At 43.1% G+C, this 26,256-nt stretch overlaps 1 protein-coding gene across 1 annotated transcript in view; it reads left to right on the top strand.

The window, feature by feature from the left end:
• The first annotated feature begins 331 nt into the window (after positions 1–331).
• The window catches only part of LOC124613063, a 118,604-nt gene continuing 92,679 nt past the window's right edge, over positions 332–26,256 (top strand). Inside the window, exons 1-2 of the mRNA XM_047141646.1 lie at positions 332–370; positions 25,440–25,577. Coding sequence (XP_046997602.1) covers positions 335–370; positions 25,440–25,577 — 174 coding nt within the window. The 5' untranslated portion in view covers positions 332–334. The remainder of the gene's footprint in view (positions 371–25,439; positions 25,578–26,256) is intronic.

Below are 26,256 nucleotides of genomic sequence, written 5' to 3'. Positions count from 1 at the left end.
TGCCTGTCATACATAGATTGATAAGTTCCCGCGGATTTAATTGACTGGCTGTAGCGCGTAATATGTGAATATGTAACTGAAGCAGATATTTTTCGGAGATTCGTTAAGAAACGTTGTTCCCACTATCAGAAGCCGTGCACTTATCTGTTTTGAAGACTCCAATTAATAACAGGGATCAAATGTATTTTATCCGCCTACTTCAAGTGGGAAACTCTTGAGTTGAGGTTGTTCGTATGGACCACACTGATATCTAGGTCCTGCGATAATTTTTTGATAGGGGGAAGATATATAAGGCCAGCCTCCAGCGTCTGGTGGAAGGGAAGACAGTAGCAACATGAGTCGGCTGGTGGTGATTTTCACACTGCTCCTGGTAAGCCACATTAGTATTTACAGCCGATTATTCTGATATATCAGAGGAGGCATTCTTCCTCATGCCGTTTTATGTTTAGTGTTATCGTATTTTAATCTGTAAAGTCCCTAACATTTGCATCTGTATACACATTTCGGACACGCAGTAGTCAGAAGTAATATTGCGCCACAAAATAAGATATGTATATGTCTCTATGTTTCTGGCCTGTCCGAAGTTGCGAAGGTTTGAAGTAATACGTAACTTCTGTTTTCCAGATTCTTACGAATTTATATTTGTATTTAGAAGTAAAATAGTTCCACGACCTTAGAGGCAGTTGGAGTTGGAAATTTTCCGAACGCTATGCTATGGTTATTGTTTATTGGACGTACCTTTCTCACAAAACTAAAAAATCTACATAGTAATTCGAATGCACAGAGAGTACTGTGTTTAGCACGTAATTCGTTTTGTTATTAACCACGTGACATATTCCTAACCTACTGTCAGTGAAAGTATCCCTCCAGTTGAGGCCAGAATTAAGGTATTGTGTGTGGTGTATTATACACTGTTCCCTAGAGGTGAATTCCTCGGAAACCATTGTCTCCGTTGAATGTTGTCACTGATCTATCTTTGGCTCAGTTGCTAGTATGCTGTCGAGTGTTCATTGCAGAATGGAGAGTACTTGATTGTTGCACGTTTAGCGTCAGTACACTTGTTGCCACTCGTGCCCATTTGGTCCGGCATCCACTGGAAACAGATCGACTCATGGAGGTCTGTCGCTCTATAGCCGAAGTAACATTATTTTACAGACGCCGCGTTGCAGCTGGTTCCCTCCAACCAGATCGTTCAACGTCACGTCACGAGCGAATCGTTCGCCGTTACCTCACCGTCACAGCATTCACTTCACTTCCAATTACTTGTTCCGCTTTCTTCCTTGATGTGTTTGGATGCCGTATTCGGGGTCAGACCGTTTTATTTCTTATTTTATCACACATGACAACAATATCATAAACAATACACACCCACAGACACACATACTCACACACTCGCACACAAGAATGCTAAGGAAATACGCACGTTTCATACACGGCATCAGCCGATAATTTCTGGATCATACCGCACGAGACGCGAGTCAGCGTCCATTATACGGGTATCACATTCACAGAGACTGGCACACATTACGTAAGCTTCGGACGATGTCGAGAGAAGCCGAATTTTTGAAGGGCGTCAATTAGTCGATGCGACTGGAACACCAGAGTCACAAATACAACAGCGTATTACTACCAGTGTAGTGGCGTAGCGAAGCGGTCCGCGGATAAACTCGATGTTTTGAAGCTTCAACTGCAGCGAAGCTTTTCAGTTTCCTAAATCTGATGAAAAGTCTTTGCTTATCATATTTAGTCAATTAATTGATTTAACTGTAATATCTTTTTATTTCTAATGATTTGCCACGTCATCCTACTGACTTTTTTTATTTCCTGTTATTTTCCTTCCCATCATTCTTTTTTTTCGTTTGGAATCTGCCTGTCTCGCCTATAATCTGCAACCGAGTGCCACCGAGGACCGGTCATTGGTTGGTAACGCGCTAGCCCGTGCAGACAGTGTTAGGATAGTTTCACGTAACCAATGACAGCGAGAATTTACAGTTTGCTTTCACCGCAGCAACCGAAATTTTACTACGGGAGATGGCAATGCAAACAAAGATGCTAACAAGTTTTCCCGTCGTGAGCTGCTAGTAGAGGTCAGCCTTAAACGCCGTGAACGAAGCGATGGCGATTTCAGTTCTGCCGCAGACTGCTCATCACAGTCTCCTCGGATGCATCGCACATCTCGAGGTTGTGGTCAGGTTAAGACACGAGGCCACAAAACTCGTCGTCCGCCGCAGCTCGGTGATTGGTCGGCCGTCGACAGGGCGCCTCCCGTTTCCGCCTTACGTCGCGGCGGCCGCTTCCGGCGCTGTTCCTCTGTACGCATTTACAGCACCTGTGAGGTGGCGCGACGTGGCTGTGTGCCGCCTACAAGCGGGCGCTAGTCGGGAGCGGATGTGGCTAAACTGTAGCGGCAAGCGACGGACAGCAACTGTCAGAGTAATTTCCAGCGGACTATATTAATGTTCCTGAGGGACGTTATACGCTGGTTTCCTGAAAATTTTCTCCAAACCCACTCTCGTAAGACACGACGGGGACCTCATGAACCCAGTACATACCAATGCTCCCTAGGCTTCCGGCTTAACTGTAAGGTGGCTATAATTTCGCACCTTACAAGCACTCACCCACATACTTTGCCGTGATCTACAAACACAATTAGGTATCATGTGATTGGTTGTATATCATACATTTGAGTATATAAAGGAGACTGACATTGTCACGTACGTCTTGTAAATAATTGTTAACGCCTATTGCATGAAAGGTGACAGAGTGTCTTTATTATAAAAACGGCGTAATGAATGATTGCCTATACTAGTAGAGATTGGAACGCCAGTGGAAATGAAACGGCTGGTGGAACTGAAGCCCTGGGTGAAGGGCCCGCACAGGTGTGTTGGTCCTGCTTAAACACAGGAAATAGCGAGACGGACGTTGTAGCACCTAAGCGCTGGAGCACAATAGTGTCGCGACCGGCCGATATTGTAGCCGAACCGGAAGGATTATACTTCGGAAACTACGAAAATCTTGGACGCAGGTGAGAGGAACGAAGAAGCGGAACCTCGGAAACCACGCAGGCTGGGTTATTTCCAAGGATTTTTACTCAGAAGCGAACCATTGTACTAGGTTTTTCCACGCAAACTTTCCACGCTGGACGACAAAAGACTAAAGTATGGTTGGTCGACGTTCGGGAGAATCTGTAGAGAGGGAGAATATTTCGTGGTTTCTGGAATATGATTCGTTTTCGGAATTACGAAGGTGGGGAGCCGAGCGTCCTGAGAGGCCAGCGATGGAGAGAAAGATCTTCCGTTGTGAGCGCGCGTGTGTGACGGTCGCCCAGTATCAGCTTTGTTGGTGCAGGAGAGTTTATACTTAGAACAGTTAGGCTCTGTACTGTTGCGAACATATACGATTCTGCACTTCGCCTCCGGTTTGGAAGTCGTCGTTGAGTACGGAGCGTTCAGTAATTGAGGGCACTTCCTCTGCCTATACTTACGTTATCTGAACTCCATCCTTGTGGCTGGGAGTTCGCGTTACCCATCTGTAGAACACAGATAGGAGAAGACAGAGCATATTAGTCAGAGGACCGCCTTCTGCCGTCCTAGTGTCTGAAAGAGTTTATTTGTGGCTGGAGTTCTTCCATCGTCGCCGACGAGTACGAGAACCATCACTTCGACGCACCGGACGCAGTACGTATGGCGATATCGCAAATTGCTTCGGGGTACTAGGGCTATAAAAGCCAAACAGCTGTGATCACGTTAGTTTATTTCCACTGAGGTTCCACACCACCTTAGATCATCTTTGAAAGTAGTGTCCTCTAGTGTTTAGCACGTAGATGATGTCAGTCATTCCGTGTCAATGATATTAGATCGCGCAGTCATAAAAAGGGGCAGAGTTGGGCAAATGATTAGTAACTTTACTTAGGGAATGTAAACTTCGTAATAAAGTTTTTTTTTAATCTACAATAAATATATAAGCAGGGACAACGTTTATCATTTAGTAGGATTAGTTGCCTTCATTAATTTGTGTTTAGATTGTAATTTATAGAATTAAGAGATCCTAAGATGTGCTTCAGCGGGTAGTCAGACAGGGCCAAATCTTCATTTTAGCGTTTATTATTTTCCGTTGTGCATATTCATTTTACACCCGCCTGGAGTAGCATCTTGTATAACTACATGTGGTACGTCATTTAAATTCACAAATAACTCAGTTTTTGACACATTCGATCCTATGGCTAGCCTAATGACCTCATCGAAGAAATAACATCCGATAGAAGCGTTTGATATTTGCAATCTATCTAGGAACACTTTGTGCCATCCATTTCAAAAGCAATAAAATTTTGAATGGTTTAGCCTCTTAAATTCGCTTAAGGATAACATCGAATTATTAATTGGACTGATTAGTGATGAGAACATACGTTCAAAAATTACTCGGGTTTTGCACGTTTCTGTTGGCTGGAAGGGTGTTCCACCACTGTACTGTGCAGTACGATGTTAATGGTAACAGAATTTCTTCTTCGAATGAGCATATTCATTAAGAGATATCGTAATCTTGGTATTATCGAATGCAAACAATCTGGTGATGATATCGCAGTCGATACGAGCCTTCAAGGAGCCCCTTGAGTGTGAGTTCGCAAAAGGCCAATGATGTTTACGGCATTCGACGCCCTATGCAACCACAATATCGCCTGCTAATGGCAACAGGACCGGGATTGGAGGTGTCGAATGATTAGCACAGCATGAGGCTACAGAGCGTGATTGACTGGTTGGTTGACGAGTAACTCGCATCGCTGCTACAGTGCTAGTGGTGGTAATAAAAAGCAAAGCAATGGCAACGATAAGCAAAGCAAACGTTGCATTATATCTACAACAGCAGTTGCCGAAGTTGACATTTCGCCAGAGAGGAATCCATTTCGTAGAGTAATAAAGAAGTGGGAGATGAAATATTAGCGGTTCTGCAAGCCGAGTCGGTGTAATGTGTGGTGTCGTATACCCTCGACTGTGCGGACAATGTACAATGATGACGATACTTGCTTAACAAGCGAAAGAGAGAATGAGATTTTCACTCTGCAGCGGAGTGTGCGCTGATATGAAACTTCCTGGCGGATTAACACCGTGTACCGGACCGAGACTCGAACTCGGGACCTGCGCCTTTCGCGGGCAAGTGCTCTACCAACTCTTCGCAGAAGAGCTTATGTGAAGTTTGGAAGGTAGGAGACGAGGTACTGACAGAATTGAAACTATGAGGACGGGTCGTGAAACGTGCTTGGGTAGCTCAGTTGGTAGAGCACTTGCCCGCAAAAGGCAAAGGTCCCGAGTTCCAGTCTCGGTCCGGTACACAGTTTTAATCTGTCAGAAAGTTTCAAGGGAAAGAGATATTGAAACAGGTATCGAACCATGTAGTTTATCATCCTTGTCGGACAAATAATGCGACATTTTTGGTTGTTTTCCAGACTTTATAAATAAACTGGGAAAAACGAATTCTCAAATACTGTTCAACACTTAACTGTTATTCGAAACGATAAGGTAAGGAGGATGCCACATGTCCTGCGTGGCCAGGGAGATGTACTGCTTTGCCAACAGAACACTGTTGTTCGTTTCTGGCTCTTCTTGGAAAGCACGAACAGTTGATTGTTGATTAGTTTCTCGCTCGTATGAATATAGCAATGTTTCGACTCATGTCAACGTTGTTGTATTCATATTTTTCGTTATTCGAATTTCTTTGAGCTTGTCACTACACCAAATGACAGAAGGCGGTTTCTGAGCCTCGCTCTGTCCAAGAGGAATCCGCCGCGAACAGATTTTTTTCGCACCTAATCGTCCTCGCATTTTCCGAAAAAAATTATCTCTCTTAGCCGGTCGCGGTGGCCGAGCGGTTCTAGGCGCTTCAGTCCGCTACGGTCGCAGGTTCGAATCCTGCCTCGAGCATGGATGTGTGTGATGTCCTTAGGTTAGTTACGTTTAAGTAGTTCTAAGTTCTATGGGACTAGTGATCTCAGATGTTAAGTCCCATAGTGCTCAGAGCCATTTGAACCATATTTTATCGCTCTTATGGCATTTGTATTCTGCTATAGTGTGTCATAGTAGACGTAGCGGTAACAAAGTTCGTACCGGTAATAGACTTTCGTCAACGGCGGAGCTCTGTGAATATAGTTCCTGCTTTTGCTGTGATATATGCAATAAAATAACTGTATCACTCTGATAAGCACGTAATTAGGGTTCGTCTTTCATTCGTAGCAAATAATTTTGTCCAAATGTTTGCTTTGTCTCTACAGGGAACGAATTCATCGAAGACGTGAGCGCTGCATTCAGATGATTTTCACACTGCTCCACAATTTAGTTCTCAAATTTCTCTAGCATAATTTTAACTACATCAACATCTATCTACATTTTTCCTTCTTTTCCCTAGTAGAGTGTCCGCTTTTACAGCATTTGGAATATTTTATTTTGATACTGTACTTCGTTCATTATAAGAATAAACGTGATGTAAACATTACAGAAAGTATTTTTCCGAATTTGCTGAAATCGCATTGGACTTCGTTTTATGTGGAGCGGAAGCGAAGATTTGTCGAATACAGTGAAGTACGAAAATGAGGATAGGTTTTGGACAGTGTGTTAGGCGCCCATCGGCTCCGCGATAATTCGGGACAACAAGTTTACCGGCGCATGTAAGGAGACCAGCACCTGCCAAGAAATAGTCCAATTAACCTGCAGTCATGTGAACAGCTGCAGTTAAGCGTAAAAGCAGACGAGCGCAGACCCAGTCCAGCTTCGTCATTTAATTTTTGAACGGAATAAAGTAACACACGGCAAAACTTCGGCAGTACGCTTATTAGGGGACAGAAGAAAACGTAACATGCTTTCGCCCTTAGCTACCATAGTACTGTAATTAAAACCAAAAGTGATGAAAAATCCTAATTTAAGCACATTGTAATATTTCTGCGTTGCATTGAGTGACGTAAAAGCGTATTGCAGGGATTTCACTATGTAGTTAAATATGGAAGCCACTGAAGGAATTATTTACCGTCTGTCGTCTGGCAGTCTCTGAATTCCTTCCACATCTGAATCTGGGGAGCACACCTCAGCACTGGAGCTGTCATCTCCTGCGTTGACAACGAGGCGATCAGCAACAAAAACCACGTAGCCGTCCAGGCGCCACATTTTCTCCTTTTATGAGGTGCAGTTCTTGGTACCCCAGCGTTCGGCAGGGACGCGTGACAAAGCTTCGCGCATTAGCTCCAGCACTTCTGGCAGGGTAAATGTCTTGTTATTTCTCGCGACAGATTAGCTCTACTGGGTTCAAATTGCAGTGGTACGGTGGCAACTGGAGGACTTCACTTTTTGTAAAGTGCTCTCGATGCTGTGAAAGTGAATGGTTTTCTTGTTTCGACGATGCTTACCACACTGGCTCGTGTCAGATCACATCTGTAGTATAAAACAATGGACATAGTCCAGATAAAGAGCATTTGTTTTCTTACTCTAAACGATCTTTTTTAACAATGTTTTATGAAATATCGATAATGAATAATTTATATTTGCAATGAAAACTGGAATTCCACGTGCTGCATATAAGCACAGACAAGCAGATGTTCATTTTCCAGCCGGCCGAAGTGGCCGTACGGTTAAAGGCGCTGCAGTCTGGAACCGCAAGACCGCTACTGTCGCAGGTTCGAATCCTGCCTCGGGCATGGATGTTTGTGATGTTCTTCGGTTAGTTAGGTTTAACTAGTTCTGAGTTCTAGGGGACTAATGACCTCAGCAGTTGAGTCCCATAGTGCTCAGAGCTATTTGAACCATTTTTCATTTTCCATAAAATTATGTTTAAGTGCGTGTTAATTAACATAGATTTGACGCATTTTATATTTAAATGATGTAGATAAATGGATCAAAGAAAAAAATATAAAAAAATCAAAGCGAAATTTGAACCAGTGATCCATTGAATACACGATTACCATTCTCCAACGCTACTGATTAAGCAGCGCATCTCGTTTGTAAAATTGCACGAAAGGAAGTTTGTCGGAAATGCCGTTTCCGTCTGTAAACCGGCGAAAAACATTATGAAGAACGTGTTTGTCTCCGCTACGCAGCAGTAAGCAGTGTCAGCCTTTTCGACAGCACGAATTTACAGCGCGGCTATCAGAACACATCTGGAGTTTACAGCGACTCCGACTGCACACGATTTTTGAAATAAAAAATTCGTAGCTAAAGCATGATTAAAACAATCATCGACAGCTATTAATACATTAGAATATCTTAAGGTTTCATTCACAGTAACACAGTTACGAGATATCTAATACGTAAGTAAGACGCACTTCCAAGAGCGCCACAGCACCAATGTACGTATGCTACGGCTGTTAACCATTCATCGCAGTTGGGTTTGTCTGCGTCAGCTTCGTTCCCGTGACCAGCCAGCTGTAGCCGAGCACGCGACGTTGGTCGGCTGTCCGTCACCTCTTACGCCCCCTCTCTGTACCTCTCCGCCTTCGCCCTCCACGTTCTCCACCCCCCCCCCCCCCCACCCCGACTGCCCATTTCCTCCTTCCTTTCTCACTCCACGTCACCGCGCCCACCCCAATAGGACACAGACTTACAGAAAACAGAGCAAGCGCTCTCCGAATGTGGAGGTGACTGGATACGCCTGGGGTACATTTACACGCAATTTTAGAACATAGAACGAGAGGTTATGTCGCGGTCACATGGATAGATCTGACATAAAATAGAAAGAAATGTGAAAACTGATTAGCGCATACGTGTAAACTAACCTAATATGCCGCCCGGAGTGGCCGAGCGGTTCTAGGCGCAGGTTCGAATCCTGCCTCGGCCATCGCTGTGTGTGATGTCCTTAGGTTAGTTAGGTTTAAGTAGCTCTAAGTTCTAGGGGACTGATGAGCTCAGAAGTTAAGTCCCATAGTGCTCAGAGCCATTTGAACCATTTTTTAACCTAATATACACCGAAATGCGGTGAAAATGATGTACTTGCTTATCTTCTGGTTCGCACGGAGCAATTTGTGCATGGAGTCAAGTATGCGGCAGCAAGAGGAAATTAGGAAAACGATGACATCGAAGAGAGTGGAATAAGGAAGGTAATCAATTTTTTCTCATTGAGTTCGTATTATATTGTATGTCTACTGAGGTAGTAGTGATACACGCGAGTTGACTACTGTATTTGATGCTTTTCAGGAGGACAGAGAATCATTCACGTCTAAACTTACTCACATCTGTGTTAAAGGATAACAGAGAGAGTATGGGATGATCGATTGTGATAATGTTGAGTGGTACTTAAGATAAGTAAATAAATTAGTGAAAGCAAAGTGAAGTAGAAATTAGAAAATAAATGAAAAACTTGGTTAGTTTAGAGAGTTACATACTGGCAAACAGCGGTCAGAGCAGAAGAGACAATGACAGTAAAGTTAGCAAGTTCGGGAGAAGCCATCGCCCGCCCCACATAAGCGGACGCTGTCGATTCAGCCGTCAGGGCATCACCCGACCGGCTCACGTGTTTCTCAGTTGTCACATGTGAGCAAAGGCCCTCGCCTACATTCCAAGAGCCAATGACTGACGTTAAGAAGATTCTTCGAGAAGCTTTTCAACGTGACAGAAGAGGCAATGACCGTGATATCGTTCACCTCCAGTGAACTGAAGTGAATAAATACACGAGACGCAGTGGGCCCGACAAGAAAAGAAGCGAGTAGCAGTAGATTTCAGTCAGTTTCGGTGCTGAAGACCATCATGCAAGAAGAGACTAAGTCATACACAGACGCACCAAGTCCGCTGCTGTAATGGAATAGCAAGCAGCAGCCTCGGCGCCAGAAGACAGATGATAAAAGGTATTTGAAGTCTGATTTTTACATACCTGGGTGACTCGTGAGGACGGGAAGGAGACGGCCTCACATCAGTCACCTGTGAGCTGGGATGAAGATCTGACAGCCGAAGACTGGCAAGCGGGAGTCCATTGTTCGAGTCCGGGACACTGGCCTTCCCCCACCGCGCCGCTCCGCTGGCCGATGCACAACACACGCGGCCACTTAGAGAAGAGAAACACTGGGACGCCACATCCAAGGTATCACCATCCGATGCACGACTTCGCTCGCAATAATTAAACGGGCCACAGCACGATGCCCGTCTCCAGTCATCTGGGCGAGACGGCGACATGAGATACACACCGTCAGGCGTAATCAGACGCCGCCGCTGCCGCAGCAGAAGGCTTCACAAACGACACAGCTGCCGTTCTCCGAGCCAGATCATCGAGTAAGGAAACAGTTGTACGAAACTTGCAATAAAAGTTATCTTATGTAAAGATGCTGTTTCATTCTACCTCATACCCGAGCCAAGGAAGAACTCACCCTGCCCACATGTTGTTAAGAAAGGAAAAGTAATTTATTTAGTGTTTTTCACCCTGACATTATGCTTTAGAATTAAAAGCCCTTTGCAGTAATGCTCATCCTGACAATTGACTAGCATCAAAAGAGAAAACCCAGTTACATTTAGTATCAGAAGTGTTACAATAGAGCTGTAACTAGGTACGATTTAAACGTTGATTGATTTATTCTACAGAAGGACAATTTGCTGAAAGTCATTTTTTTCCAGTACTCTATCAGGATGCTTTAGTCACGTGATATAGCCTGCGTTCTAGTCGTATACAGCTACGTGTTCCGTATGTGGTTTAAAGCACTGTCTACTTGCGATCGTTAACGGTGAACCCGTCGATCATCAGAGGACTTCCATCTCATGTGTGATGAAATTTGAAACATTCCTCTAGACGCATTTTGATTTACGCGATCCCCACCCTGTCGCATGCTTGGTGTAAAATCGAGACATCAGCGTCATAACTAAGTTATCTGTTGGTATTTGTGAGGGGCCGTAATCATTGTGTACACACTTACCCGACAGATGGGGTGCTTACAGAGTTGCTGAAGGGATGACTTGTAATTTTCACATGTTGGACGCTGCTGTTATGCGTATCTATTTGCTTGTAGGATGTAAAGCCTGCTACTATCATTTTTATATAGATCTGATGGAGTAATAGTATAATTTCTGACTCGTGATCTGATGTGATCAGTGGGCACTAGACGTGTCTGCAGGGCTATATTGCCCTCGTATCATACAAAGGAAAAGTTTTACGATTGGGAGAGAGATTGCTCAGCGTAGGGGAAGTGGGGAGAAGGATGATTGTCTGACAGGACGGAAAAGTAGGCGATCTAAGATTATCGCCCGTTTTTTAAGTGCTGAACGTTCTCGTCTTAGGAGGGCATGTGTTTATGTTCTCTCTCTCTCTCTCTCTCTCTCTCTCTCCCTTACCAGAACCTTCGATGCACCGATCCTACTCTAGAACAATACTTTAAACGTGATAGATTGGATGATTTACGTAAAAATGTGTCTAACTACCTTGTGTATAAATATCACTCCGTTCTTGTTCTTCTTAACTGTATGCTATTAAATTAAGGCACTTTGAGATCAGTTACTATAGATCGATATGGTGTGCTAAGCTCCAAGATTTGGTTACATTTCGAGAAATGCGGTGCACTTGGAGGGGTTAGTAGTAGGAAAGCTATATTCAGTCAAGAGAGGTGGAGTGTAGCTGTATTAGTCTGCTCGGGTGAGGATAATTGGGTAGCGATGTTGTGGTGTAGGTTGGTCAATGCCGAGGAGAGGATGGTCTTTCAACGTAAGAGGACGAGACTGCTCTGTGACCGCCAGACGCGGAGAGATTGATTGAGTACTATGCGCGATGTCTTAGAAATATGTATAGCATTGTCTGGTATACTTTGATCGTTTTTATGTGTTCGAGAATTAAGTGTGAATGGACATACTGAGCAGTCAACTATGAATGTCCGCAATGATACTTGCAAAGTAGAGGAGGTATGGTTTAGCTATGGTACTGAAATTAGGAAAACTGGCCAGTGTTGGACTTACTGTAAAATTTTTCGCGATATCAGCTGTGATGGATAATTTTACAGTAGATCAGTTGTGTCTTATCCATCCCATCCATGCATTGGGTACGACATAATGATTGACTGACAATGCTTGTTTGAGTTGGGGAACAAATTTTGGTTGATGGACTGCAACTTCCGGGGTTGCTAGCACAGAAAACGGTGATCCCACACTTGTGTGCAAAATGAACAGTCACTAGGAATGGAACGCAGAGTTATCAACTATTCGGTCACTGCGACATATGAGTTTAAATGTAGAGGTGATCAATCACTTGCGGGGGCAGGTTTGGAAAGTCGCCACAACGCCACCAGGCTCTTCTAGTTTCCTTATGTTGCGGCTGTCCTTTATTTAAAATCATTCAATGTTATGCCATCGACTGTTAAGAATAAGATTTACAAGGTGCAAGGTATAGTTTCCTGTGAGAGGCCATGCATCAGTCTGTGTTAATGTCTGTTTAGAATCACACACGGAGTTCGAAGTCGCGGCAGAAAGACGAAATGTTTGGCAGTGTGCAAAAGCGTGTTAGAAAAGACTGTTTGAACAAGGGTCAGAGGTAGCTTCTCATTCGCTTAGAGTATGGGTGATCAAACTTTAAAGTGGTCTCTGCAGCGTCTGTATATTTAATATGATCTTGTTCACATAGGCAGCTGCAGTTTGAGGTGTCGGACTTGGTGCACTGTTAGGAATTCTTGGATGGTCGCACTCTGAGTTATTTGGGGAGAGTATTCTGAATTCCGTTTTTCCATGCTGGAGGTGGATCGCATTGGTGCCTTCGTGACTTGTAAATATGATGAGCTTTTATAACTGGTAATTTTTTTTCACTGTTTGATGGTAGAGAATAAAGATGATAGGGTGTTGAGGATGTGCTGTACTTGTATCTAGTATGGGACATACAACATTGTGCGCATTTCCAGCAAATGGTCAAAACAAGGTCCTGTTGTAGTAACTAAGATCGTTCTGTTTATAGACAGGTTGCAGAAGGTAATAGATATGTCTTACTCCGATTTAAATTGCAGAGATCAGATGGGTGAAGATAAATGCATACTCATCTATGTTTAGAAAGGGAGAATGGTTATTTATTATTAAGTGAGTTTTGGCAGGATTGAATATGGTTTTATATATGCAAGTGGAAATTGTCAGCGAAGGCTGAATGACGTCGGGTTCACTGGCTAGGGGAGACACTGTTTACATGTCCTGTCGGAGATGCAAGGGGGAGATAGAGATCTGCGCTATTCAGGAATCCATTTGTGCCCACTTCAGCATTCTGGTCCTGGGGCTGAGTGGACGGCTGTTTAGATGGACAGCTATGTGGCTTGGACATGCCACCGGCGGCGCTCGCACGCTCGCTTTGTAAGGCGCTGTGGGATTAGTTTGAGCATTTAGTACTCGTGGTAGCTATCTGCTGCTGATAGAAAGAAAGAAAGTGGTGACCTTCCCCCCAGAACTGATGGATGAGTTATTAGATAAGAGCAAATGATAGTTGTTGAATGATGCTATGTGTTCGGATATAGGAGTCTCTAAACGGCGGTGCGAGATTTTTTTTCATGTGGAAATTTTTGCAATCTATAGATAGTGATATTCGACCGCTAGTGACAACAGTGAAGAGCGGAAAAATAGGTCTAAATCGAGCGCTGGCAGAATGTTGCGGCAATGGTAATAATATTTAATTCAAGTTGGAGGTGGTAAATATGGACCAGGCTTTGAATGTTGTTGTGAGTGTCGTATGTGCTTGATTCTCTGTATAAAAGTTTGACTCTTTAATTGCGTTTGGTATTTCGGGGTATGTGTAAAATTAATTTTACTGTTGAAGGTGGGCGAAAGATAAGTTGGATTAGATAGAGGCTACGTTTGTGGTTCGAAAAGAGGGGATGAGAGTGGTAAATTGATTGATGGACATGGTTTGTGAGGTGATTTTTGAACGCCAAGATAGGGTTGAGGACTTTTGCGAATGTTGATGGTGGGACAGGTGTAAGGTTAGGTGCCATGGGAGGAGTAAATTAGATCTTATTTTTTTAAAAAATGTTGTAAAGTAAGAATAATATTGAGGAGGTTTTAGATGGCTGGTCACACGATGAGGCGAGAGGAGGGATTTGTAGTTATGTTTAGTTAAAGGGCCGTGTAATGTCCTGTCAGGAGCAATGCACAGTGTGTCATAGGAGGTAAAGACATGTGCTGCTGCTATGATGTGTCTAGCGTATGGAGGCTGCGCTTTGGAATTACGCTACGTTGATATAAAGTTGACTTTCACCCACGTTGAGTGGTCGTGGCTCAGGATTGTGATGGATCGTGGTCCTGGACGGACGTCTGTGTGTGCTTTGACAGCTGAAGAGCGCGTCGACTGCGTCAACTCACGCTTGCGGAAGCCGACCAGGGGCTGTGGGTGGTCTGTAATCAGACGGATGAGTCACTTCACGATCCTGTGAACAGGGTGCGGTGGGGAGTACCTGCGCATGTCTGCTGGGCTATTTTGCGAGCGGATGTGCAGGCTCTGCTATGCGTTATTTGGAAGCTTTACGAGTACTGAGCGTATCTACACATCACTGTGAAGAATTATTTAGTAGCAGTTTGTTTTGTGTGTACTGAAATTATGAGTTGGGTGCGTGTCTGTAGGCTGTGCAACATGGCCCAGGGCAAATCTGGGTGGGTGTTTTGTGATAGTGTGATAGATATACTGTATGGTTAAAGAAATTGTTTGAAAAAATAAATAAGAGTGCTGTCAATCATTACACACCTCTGCAGCGCAGATCAGAGTGATTGGTTTTCCGTCACCATCTCAGTTGCAGGCGAGTAGTAAGTGTTATCGCGGCGGCGTTAATAGTGTGTGTCAACGAGCTGGGCGATTCTGACAACAGACGTGAAGGCAGGTCCAGACCTGAGACGCCGGCGGTATACATGAGAAGAAGGAGAGTGCCCTTTCTGGTCGACTGTCACGAACGCGCGGAAGCTGAACTTGGCTGGAGGCTCTGGAACCCCCTCTCCCGCCGATCGCACATGCACGCGGCCTGCCTTGGAACGTAATCTAAGGCACGTAGGTGATATCAGTTTCTCCGGTGTTAGGCGCGAATGCGACTGTGTTGAGGTCATGTTTGGGGCAGGCCGAGCAGAGACTTTTTGTCGGTTTGGCAGCTGGGGGTGTCTGGGCGCGTCTGTTGCACTATTTTGCGACCATGTCTGTGCACTGTGCTGTGCGTTATTTGGAGAGTTTAAGATTACAGAGCTCATCTGCGGATATTGTGTACTGTATTATTTAAGAGCAGTTTGCTATTGTGCGGTGAAATCAGGAGTTGTTTACGTGTTTGTGGCCTGTGTCAGATGACCATAGTCAGGTCAGTGCGGGTGTTTTGTGACAAATATACTCCACTACTAAATAAAACGACTCGAAATAAATAGAGTGCAGTCCTTACTTCTCCGAGCAGCACAGGGCAGTCTGAGCGGTTTTTGCGCAAAAACGGCAATCTGCTCAGACTGTGAGTGAGTCAACAAATAACTGGACAAATTTATCTGTAGAAGAGTTACAGGTCTGGATTGGAATGAATATCTTGATGGGTGTGGTTGTGTTGCCAAGTGTAGTGCACTACTGCGGTTCAGAACCTGGTCAGCCTTACATATCGAAACCTATGAGATGCAAAAGTTTCAAAAAGATATGTCCCAAATAAATAAAGTACACTCCTTCCTCCTTCCATCAGCCTAGGCACTGAAATTGTTTCCGAAAATTAGGAGTTGTTTGGCTATTTGGACGTAAATGTTTTGCATTATTTACGAGCAGTTCGCATGTCTGTAGGCTGTGCTATGTGTTATTTTTAACTGTTTACAGTTAGCAAGTGTGTGTCTAGAGCATTATAAATGAGTTATGTAGGAGTGGTTTGCAGGTCTGTACGGTGTGGGACATGTCGGTGCGTGTGTACTGTGATACGTATACTTCATCCCTAAATAAAGTAAATTCGTTCCTCCATTCATGTGCCCAGTGCAGGGTGAGTCCTTTTACCCAAAATGCGTAGGAAGAGGTTGAGTGCTGGTGGCTTAGTTTAGTGGTGATGAGCTTCGTTTGCAACAATTTTCTTAGGTTGCTAGAGAGAGTGCAAGTGAGCTTTGTTTACTGCCAGAGTTCAAACTTGGCGCTGGTTCCTAGGAGGAAGTGGCGGTCAGGTGGCTGAGGTTAGTACAAGTGCCCTTTTTTAGTAGAGAAAGCGAAAGTGATCTTTCTTTACTGTCAGAATTCAAACTCAGAGCTGGTTCCTAGGAAGAGGTGGCGGTCTGGTCCTCGAAAAGTAGTTGAAATTAGGTAGTTGTAGACCTTTGCATACATATACGATAATGTAAATTGAATTATTTAATATGATTAAAATTGATATGGAATTAAGCACTTAGGTAATTGATAGGTTAGATGAGCGATGTGGGAGTTTGCATATTTGCGGAAGACTATGTCCATTGCGTGTATGGAGGGGGTGACGCAAGCGGTCGGACACCAGCGTGGCGAGTGTCCAGTTATAATACGCGCGCGAGAGAGTTAACTAGCGAGCGTTCTAGTGCCGACCAAACGTGCTATTATACATACAGTCATGGCGTATTCCACTGTCGAGCAAACTTTGGCGCCAAATGTGTAGCACGGCGTTCTCAGTCGCACAAAGACACGTGGTGTACGGTGAACAGTCGGCATCGACAGGTTTGAATGTGCCCAGGAAACTAGCTTTCGCGCCAAAAGTGTGGCAGGGCGTTCTTTCTGGAACGACCGACCGTTGTGTGATTCAGCTCCGAGGCAAACAATTTTGGCGGGAAACGTGTGGAGGCGACGAATACACGTGGTAAACGGACAAGGGCCCGCTGTGACATCAAACTCGACAAGCTCCAGCGCGTCCAGCGAAAACATGTTTACGACGTGGGAGCGATCGCTGGGCCCCCAGCGCACCGGCCGCTGGAGCGCGCCGCCAGTCCAGCGCGAGCGGCCGCCTCACGTGACAGGCGTCGGCAGTGGGTCCGCACACTGGCTGGCGGGCCCAGGGGGTGGCGACAATCTGAACTAATTCAGTTGGAGAGCGGGCGTCGTGGCGACTGCTTTGCGATATCAAAGATGTGTACTGATTGTGTTGAAGAACAAGTGATGACTGTAATGCTTGAAAGAAAGACTGCAGTCCCTCTCCACATGAAAAATCAAAGGATTTAAGTTAGGTTACTATAAGTGCACTTTATTATTATTTGACGCGACTTTGATAGGTTTCCAGCGAAAAAAGATAAGTGATGGCGAAAGTTCGTACGTGTGATAGATTATGGTGTTAGAATTTGAACTTGTGACAGATTTTTTGCTATGGATGTAACGCAAATGGCTATTTTCCCACCGAAATCAGACATCTTGAATAAATAATAAATGATAATAATAAATATAAGTACAGTTTTCAAGACATTGGCTCATTTTTCTAGTGGAGGTAGGCCAATAATAATAATAAATAATAATAAATGATGAATGATAATGAATAATAATCAATAATAATAAAGAAAAGTACGGTTTTGCAGCCATTATCGTTCTGGAATTTGAATTTGGAGCGAATTTTCTAGTGGAGGTAGACCAATAATAATAAATAACAACAACAACAATAAATAATAATAAATGATAATGAATGTTAATAAATGATAATAATAATGAATAACAATAAAGACAAGTATGGTTTTGCATGCATTATCTTGTTGGAATTTCAATTTGGGGCCAATTTTTTCTGGAGGCTTAGGTTAGTGGACGTAGCCCAATTGGCCTATTTTCCCGCCAAAATTCAAAACTGGCGCCATTTTTATGGGGGTTATGTTAGTGGACATAGCACAATTGACCTACTTTCCCTCCAAAAGCCGCCATCTTGGATGACGTCATGCGCTGTTGCCAAATCTACATGCCGCCATCTAGGATGACGTCATCACCGCCATCTTGAATAAATTTGGCAACAATGCAGAGTGCACTGGCACGAAGGTTGCCTTACCTTTATTTGGTCATCTGACGACTTTACAAGACGGTAAATGACAGAAATGCCGGACATTTGCCACGCCGGACATTTGCCACGCCGGACATTTGCCGCACTTGCCCCTTCGCCAGGTATCTTGAATAGCGATCCCTCAGGTAAGGGACGCCCTTCCCCGCATTACCCCTGTCCGCTCTCAGACCGCCGTCTCCACATCTTACTCGATACAACCAGTACGTAAGGGACCTTCCTCTTCGACATCTTGCCCAAATACAGAGCTTCTTTTCCGAAATCGAAATATTTATAACTTTTGGGAAATGAAAGCAATATCGACGATTGTGTCAGTATGTAATTAGTTCTGCCAAGTATAAATTAGATTCCTCTGTCTGTACCGTAGCTTCCCTTCACGCTTACTGATTGCGATAGAAACATACCATCGGCATGGGAGCAACAAGAAAGGAACGATGTAACGAGAATGCGAATGTACGCTAATCATTTCTTTTTGATCACTACATTTGTGCCTACTTTAATTACTGCAACTGCGTATCCAAAAGACAATAAGGGAAAAATAAATGGGTATGTGAATGTTTGAAAAGAAGAACGACACACTCCATATTAATTTACTCTCTAATGGTGTAGCGGGACAATGTTCAAAACATAACTGAAAACACGTTCACTAAATAGAGATAAGAACATCTACGATTGACATGTCATCTAAAGTCGACTTACAATTTTAAAATCTTAGAAATAACGAAATGAAGTAATACAGAATGCTACGCTTGTAACGTACGTTGTTGTTCTACATTGTTTAGCTCTGGTATTTACAGGGTCACAGAGAAAGCATCTTAGGTTCTGGAGAGAAAAGCCGTAATTGTAATTATCTGCACTATAACAGAAACAAGAAGGACAACTTAAGGAAAAATAATGTAAGATCACAATCGACTTTGAAGCAGATAGTTCCTGTGACTTAGTATGGGCGGAGGTTATATTCGACAACCGGAATAAATTAATAACTGGCTCCTTTTACCGACCCCCTGTCTCAGATGAAACAGTTGCTGAACAGTTCAAAGAAACCTTGAGGCTCGTCACAAACAGGTACCCTACTCATACAATTATAGTTGGCAGTTACTTCAATCTACCTTCCGCATGTTGACAAAAATACATTTTCATACCCTATCGTAAATAGAAAACAATTTTCGTAATTGTTCTAAATGCTTTTTTAAATTATTTTTAACAATTAGTTGAAGAGGCCATTCAAATTGTAAATGGTTACGAAAACACACTTGACCTCTTAGCCACAAATAATCCTGAGCATCACGACGGATACAGGGATTAGTGAACACACAGTCGTAGAGAGGCTCATTTCCGTAACAAAGAAATTCATCAAAGCTAAACGCGAAATGTATCTATTTATAAAAGCAGCTAAAAATTCGGGTGACGTCTTTCTAAGAGATAGTCTCCAATCCTTCCAAACTATGTAAGTGAAAACTTTATGTGGCGTAAGTTCAAAGAAATGGTATCAACAGCACTCGAGATATCCATACGAAGTAAATTAATAAGAGACGGAACTGATCCCCCATGGTACACAAAACACGACAGAAAGCTGTTGCAGGAGCACCGCAAAAGGCACGTATAATTTAGACGAACGCAAAATCTCCAAGATTGGTGAAGTTTTATTGAGGCTCGAAATTTGGTGCGGATTTCAATGCGAGATGCATTTAATAGTTTCCACAACGAAACTCGCTCTAGAAATGTGGCGGAAAATCCAAAGAGATACTGGTCCCATGTTAAGTAAACTAGCGGAAAGTAACTTAACTGCGCGACAGCGACGGTAATGTTACTGATGACAGTGCCACTAAAGTGGAGTTAGTAAATGCATTTTCCGAAATTCCTTCACCAAAGACGACGAAGTAAATATTTCATAATTCGAAATGAGAACAGCTGCAAACATAATTTAGAAGTAGATATCCCTGGTGTTGCAAAGCAACTGAAATTACGCTGTCAGTGACAGAGGAAATGATCAAATATCTTTTCAAAAAGTCTCTAATGTATAAGAAAAGTAGGTCTAATACATTTGTTTCTGATGTTCTTTAGTAACAATTAATTTTCAGTTGTAAGCTCCTTGCTTTTACTGACCTGTTTAAAGATAATCAACAATTTAGTAAGAAATTTTAATTTTTAAAGGACTATATCAAAATGTACTTACGTACATTTACATCTACTATAAATGTTTGTTGATAAACTTAAATAAAAAATATTTGAGGTGCCAAAATTGTCAACCTTGGGATCATATCAGTTTCGGGATGTCAATTTTAGGTGCAATTCAAAGGTTCAGTTCCCATTTTCTTTTACAAAACCGTATACTAGCAGTTTAACAAACCATGATGTTTTAGGTGATAGTTGCGATTCTGAAGCTTCAGAAAATTACTTTAGAACTCACAATTATTTAATAGTATGGCCATAATATTGGAAGGTAGAAAAAAGTTATCTTAACGTGACGACAATAGGGATACTTTTGTGAGGCTTGAAATACTTTTTAATTTTTACATTAAAGGCTGAATCGCATCACACTTTGCACAGGCTTTGGACCGTGAAAATGATAAATGACCATCTACCATTCTGGCGTGTGTAAAATCAGCCTAAACACGCTGAACTAATGTACACTCTATTTACAATTACAACTTAATATTAGCTCCGATAATGCTGCTTCAGTGAATTAATAATTTTATCTCAGTAATCTGCGAGGACTCAGTGGTTTTCATAGTTTTTTAATACCTTATTTTTAACGTATTTTAGTCCATTTACGATTCTATCTATCCTGTCGTCCAGCTTCAAGTACTTCTTCTTCCTCTTCTTACCTTCAAGATTCATTTCCAATTTCATGTACATGCAGTTTATGAGCTCTGCTTCCTTTTTCAAGGACTCCACCAAATAGTTGATTCTAGGGTGAGGGTTTCCAATAATACTATTTATTTTGTTGTGCCACCCTTCAACAGCATTCGTCGTTCGATACCTTTTTCCGTACCAGTCCCACATTTCTGTTGCGATATCCTCATTCTCTAGCCAGTTATCCACAAAGTAGTCAAAAAATTGAGAGAACCTTCCGTTATCAGGAGCTTCTGCATGAATCTCAATCCGTCCATTGCTTACGTCCTCCGGTTTTACAAATGCCAGCGCTGCACACATTCTGGCGTGAAGTCTTAAATCCTCGTTCTAGCGATACTCCTCAGTTAGACGGAGAACTAGAATTCTTCTCCATAAACTCTTCTTCATATGGAAATAGAATCCATTTATTTCAGTTGTGGGAGAAAACTTGACGAACGGCCATTATCGTAGCTGCCCCAAAGTCCACCTTTACTTGTTTAGAACACCACTTAGAGACTTCCTGTTTTATCAGACGAAACAGACGAACATATGTGTCTTCCTTCTTATTAGGGAGAAGTGCAAATACAGTAAGAAGAATGTTAGTTTCTTTAATCGGGCCTCCTAAGTCTACGTGTATGGTGTAGATCTGTGCGAACTGTTTGCTGCATCTCTTAAATGTTCCATCCATAAAAAAAAATGGGAACATGTTTTTAAACTTTCTTTTCCTTTGCTTCCACGAAAAATCATTATTCTCACCTCTAATCTATCGTCTTCCAGAAGAAAACTACTACCATCTCCCATTTTTAATAGATCTTCATGAAGATCAATTTCATAAGAGTTCTTAGGCTCTTGTTGGTTCCCCCGCTCTTGAATCCATCGACGACGCATGGTTCTCTTCATAGATTCTGAATTAGGCATCACTGTAACAAAGTCATAAACTTTATTATGTAGATTTCCCATTTCATCCGCGTAATCTCCGATAACTGTGTAGTTTCTTCTCGGAACCTTCTCATCGCCCTTTCCACTTGCCTTCTCACTTTGAGAGCCGCATCGTCAGGTGGTCCACAGAGAAGTTCTAATACGTTCAATACTTCTCCGTTCCTCGAAAGCAGCTTTCCCTTGAAATGATCCGCTTTTCGGGGTAAGCACATCCATGTAACAACACCTTCTTTAGATTCCCTCTGTTTAAGACACGCGTAACCTTTGTAATGAGCAGGAGGCCTGCCCTTCTTCGTTGCAATATCTTCCATACTGATGGTCAAGTTGAGAACTTCGAAAGCAAACTGGGCGGGCGGGTGAGGAGGAGGTGGAGGAGGAGGAGGAGGAGGAGGGGGGGGGGGGGGGAGACAAGGGACCCAACCCTCCGGAGCAGGTAAAATCGTGGCAAATGTCTGGCGTGGCAAAGTCCGGACACCAAATGACAGTATCATCTGCAAACAATCTAAGACGGCTACTCAGATTGTCTCTTATGTCGTTAATATAGATCATGAACAATAGAGACCCTATAACACTTCCTTGGGGAACGCCGAATATTACTTCTGTTTTACTCGATGACTTTATGTTTATTACTACAAACTGTGACCTTTCTGGTAGGAAATCACGAATGCATCGCATAACGAAGCGATATTCCATAGACGCGCAGTTTGGTTAGGAGACGCTTGTGAGTAACGGTGTCGAAAGCATTCTGGAAATCTAAAAATATGGAGTCAATTTGACATCCCCTGTCGATAGCACTAATTACTTCATGAGTATAAATTGCTAGTTGTGTTCCTCAAGAACGATATTTTCTGAATGCATTGTGACTACCTGTCAATAAATCGTTTTCTTCGAGGTACTTCCTTTCTAGTAGATTGATCTATATAGCCGCTTAGAAGTTCTCTGAAAGTATTGCAAACTCATCAGCAAAAGCTAAGCAGTTGGCTTTGATTCCTCCCGATTTTCTCTCTAGACAGATTGGGCTAATCTAAACCCTTGATTTTCAAGTTCGGAATTCCAAATTCTCACAATCTTCTCCAGGAAACACTTAACCCAGTTTAGGTGGGAATCCATCGCCCTGTCGCACACCCATCTTGATTTCAAATGGTTGGGACAATTCTCCCACAAACTTCACTTTGGATGTTGTGCATGTTAAGGTTTCCCTGATAATGTTTGCCAGTTTGTTTTTTATCCCAAATTCTTTAATGATCCTATCTAGGTTCTCTCTATCCACCGAGTCAAAGGTTTTTTTGAAGTCGGTGAAAGAAACCACTGTATTTTTGCCATTCAGCGTTCTGTGTCGGATCATTGATTTCAAATTAGAAACGTGCTCGGCACAGGAGTGGCCTCTCCAGAACCCACCATGGTATTCTCCAAGCTGTTTATCTACGACTGCTACAGCCCTATTCAGCAGTGACTTTGAGACGATATTGTAGGTCACTGGGAGTAGTGACACGCCTGTGTAGTTGCTTACATCTTGTTTGTCACCTTTCTTATGGAGCGGGTGGATCAGCGCCGTTTTCCATTCATCTGCAACTGCATTCAGTGGTACATGTGAATACTGTCTGCAAAATGTGTTGGAAATAGAGTCAGTAGTAGATAAATACGACATAACCTTTTATTATTTTATTTCCTTACTACTGACTCCACAGGGTGATTCAAAAAGAATACCACAACTTTAAAAATGTGTATTTAATGAAAGAAACATAATATAACCTTCTGTTATACATCATTACAAAGAGTATTTAAAAAGGTTTTTTTTCACTCAAAAACAAGTTCAGAGATGTTCAATATGGCCCCCTCCAGACACTCGAGCAATATCAACCCGATACTCCAACTCGTTCCACACTCTCTGTAGCATATCAGGCGTAACAGTTTGGATAGCTGCTGTTATTTCTCGTTTCAAATCATCAATGGTGGCTGGGAGAGGTGGCCGAAACACCATATCCTTAACATACCCCCATAAGAAAAAATCGCAGGGGGTAAGATCAGGGCTTCTTGGAGGCCAGTGATGAAGTGCTCTGTCACGGGCTGCCTGGCGGCCGATCCATTCTCAGTGCCCCATGTACAGACATTGTGACAGTTGACTTTCCCGTTAGTGTGGAAAGTTGCTTCATCACTAAACACAATCTTTGAAACGAAAGATTCATCTGTTTCCATTTGAGCAAGGATGAAATCACAGAAATCAATTCTTTTAATCTTATCAGCTGCAGACAGTGCTTGAACCAATTTCAGACGATAAGGTTTCATAACTAACCTTTTTCGTAGGACTCTCCATACAGTTGATTGTGGAATTTGCAGCTCTCTGCTAGCTCTGCGAGTCGATTTTCCTGGGCTGCGAACAAATGCTTGCTGGATGCGTGCTACATTTTCATCACTCGTTCTCGGCCGTCCAGAACTTTTCCCTTTGCACAAACACCCATTCTCTGTAAACTGTTTATACCAACGTTTAATACACCACCTATCGGGAGGTTTAACACCATACTTCGTTCGAAATGCACGCTGAACAACTGTCGTCGATTCACTTCTGCCGTACTCAATAACACAAAAAGCTTTCTGTTGAGCGGTCGCCATCTTTGCATCAACTGACGCTGACGCCTAGTCAACAGCGCCTCAAGTGAACAAATGTACAACTAAATGAAACTTTATAGCTCCCTTAATTCGCCGACAGCTAGTGCTTAGCTCTGCCTTTTGTCGTTGCAGAGTTTTAAATTCCTAAAGTTGTGGTATTCTTTTTGAATCACCCTGTATTTTCAACAAATTTTGCAGACAGTGTTCACATGTACCATTGAATGTAGCTGCAAAAATATTTTATTGTACGACACATAGTTCAGAAAATAGGACGTCATAAACACCGAGACGCCCGTAAAACCACTGCATCATGCGTGACGTTTTAATTTATTACTTCTTTACAACTAAATTTGTTCGCAACACCCTCTGCACACAATATCCAACGACACCACTGGATGCGCCTCCAAAATTGTACTGTTGCACCAAACGTAGTTCAGCTGATATGACATCACAAACACTGAGATGTGTGCAGACGGATCTGCAGGGTGAAATTCGCTAGAGATGAAGTTGAAATATGTATACAAATGTGTGTGAAATATGTTAAATATATGTGACACATGCGTTTGTGGGTAAAGCCTAGCGTAAAAAACTCCTCTGAAACCTTGAATCGATTTAACTACGCTTGGTGTACATATCACTCACTCACTTTTTTTTTGGGGGGGGGGGGGTCATCAGTCTTCTGACTGGTTTGATGCAGATAGACATACTGTGGGGATTAGAACCAGCTACCTCCAATTCGTTTGGAAGTAATAACATGGAAAGAAAATGGGCGATGAGGAGATGGATGGAGAGGGGAAAGAAGAGATGGACAAAGGGATGGGGAGCAGGATTTGGAGAAAGAGAAAGGCAGGAGAACGTGGGCTTGGAGGGGATGGCGGGGACGTAGAAGGGGAGGGGAGGAGGTGACGCAAAGAGGCAGGGGTAAGGCGAACTAACAGAAGTGGCATGTATACGTACCCAGGCAACGCTTGGTACTCAGCTAGCAATCTAAAAATATTTGTGTACTGTGATTCACTTAATAGCCTTATCAGCTAAACTGTTATTTTCAGTTTCACATAACATTTCTAGTGTTCCGGATTGTACATGCACAAGCGCATGCAAGTTACAGATTGCCAGTAAATTCAGTTGCTGCATGTTCATAACCAAGGCATGTTCTCCGTGTTAAAAGGTGTCGGCGATCGTGGCTGCCCCCGACGTCTCACAGATGCTGACATCTGTCGACGTGAATCCGTTTGTGGACTGGGATGGCACCGAGTGCAAGGGAACCACCCCTGGAGACCGTGTATGCAACCACGACTGCACGAAGGTGAGAATCCAGCTAAGGCACTGTCTAATGCGCTGACAGTATCGTCACGTCCAGGAACTTACCGTGTATTTATTATTACTTTCTATTTTCTTTCTTGTCATTTACATTTGACCTCGCACCTAGCGACTAAGACCGGTCATATTTTGACGATATTATGTTGTACATTTACTTATAGAAAAGCTTCTACGGTTTCTTAGCGTTTTGCAGCATTTATACTTGTATACTTGAAAGTAAATGGGAAACGGAAATGCTTAAAAATAACAATTTATGCATTAAGAAGATAGGAAAATAGGAATATACGTAAGTGTCTACTGTGGAAGATTGCCACCCTCAATGCTGTCCAGAAGGGAGTACCTGAGGCTCTCACTCGTAGACAGGCACTGCCCAATCGACTACTACTGGCCTTCAGAGGCTGGGGAAATCACCAGTACTTCCGAGTCTCTCGCCGTCAGTTGACGTGGCCCCACATCTAGGTTAAGTTTCTTTTTCTCCATCTATTCTGGGCAACTGCATGTACGTCATATCTTTATTTACCTTTAAGGCTAATATTTTGTCTAATATATACTGGAAATGGAAATGAGCGTTTGGCGTCATTGGCCGGGAGGCCCCTCGCGGGGCAGGTCCGGCCGCCATATCGCAGGTCTTATTACATTCGGCGCCACATTGGGCGACCTGCACG

This window comes from Schistocerca americana, chromosome 4, assembly GCF_021461395.2.
Source record: "Schistocerca americana isolate TAMUIC-IGC-003095 chromosome 4, iqSchAmer2.1, whole genome shotgun sequence".
Taxonomy (NCBI): Eukaryota; Metazoa; Arthropoda; class Insecta; order Orthoptera; family Acrididae; genus Schistocerca; species Schistocerca americana.
Note: the sequence above shows the minus strand (reverse complement) of the source record. Positions and strands in the feature narration are given on the sequence as shown.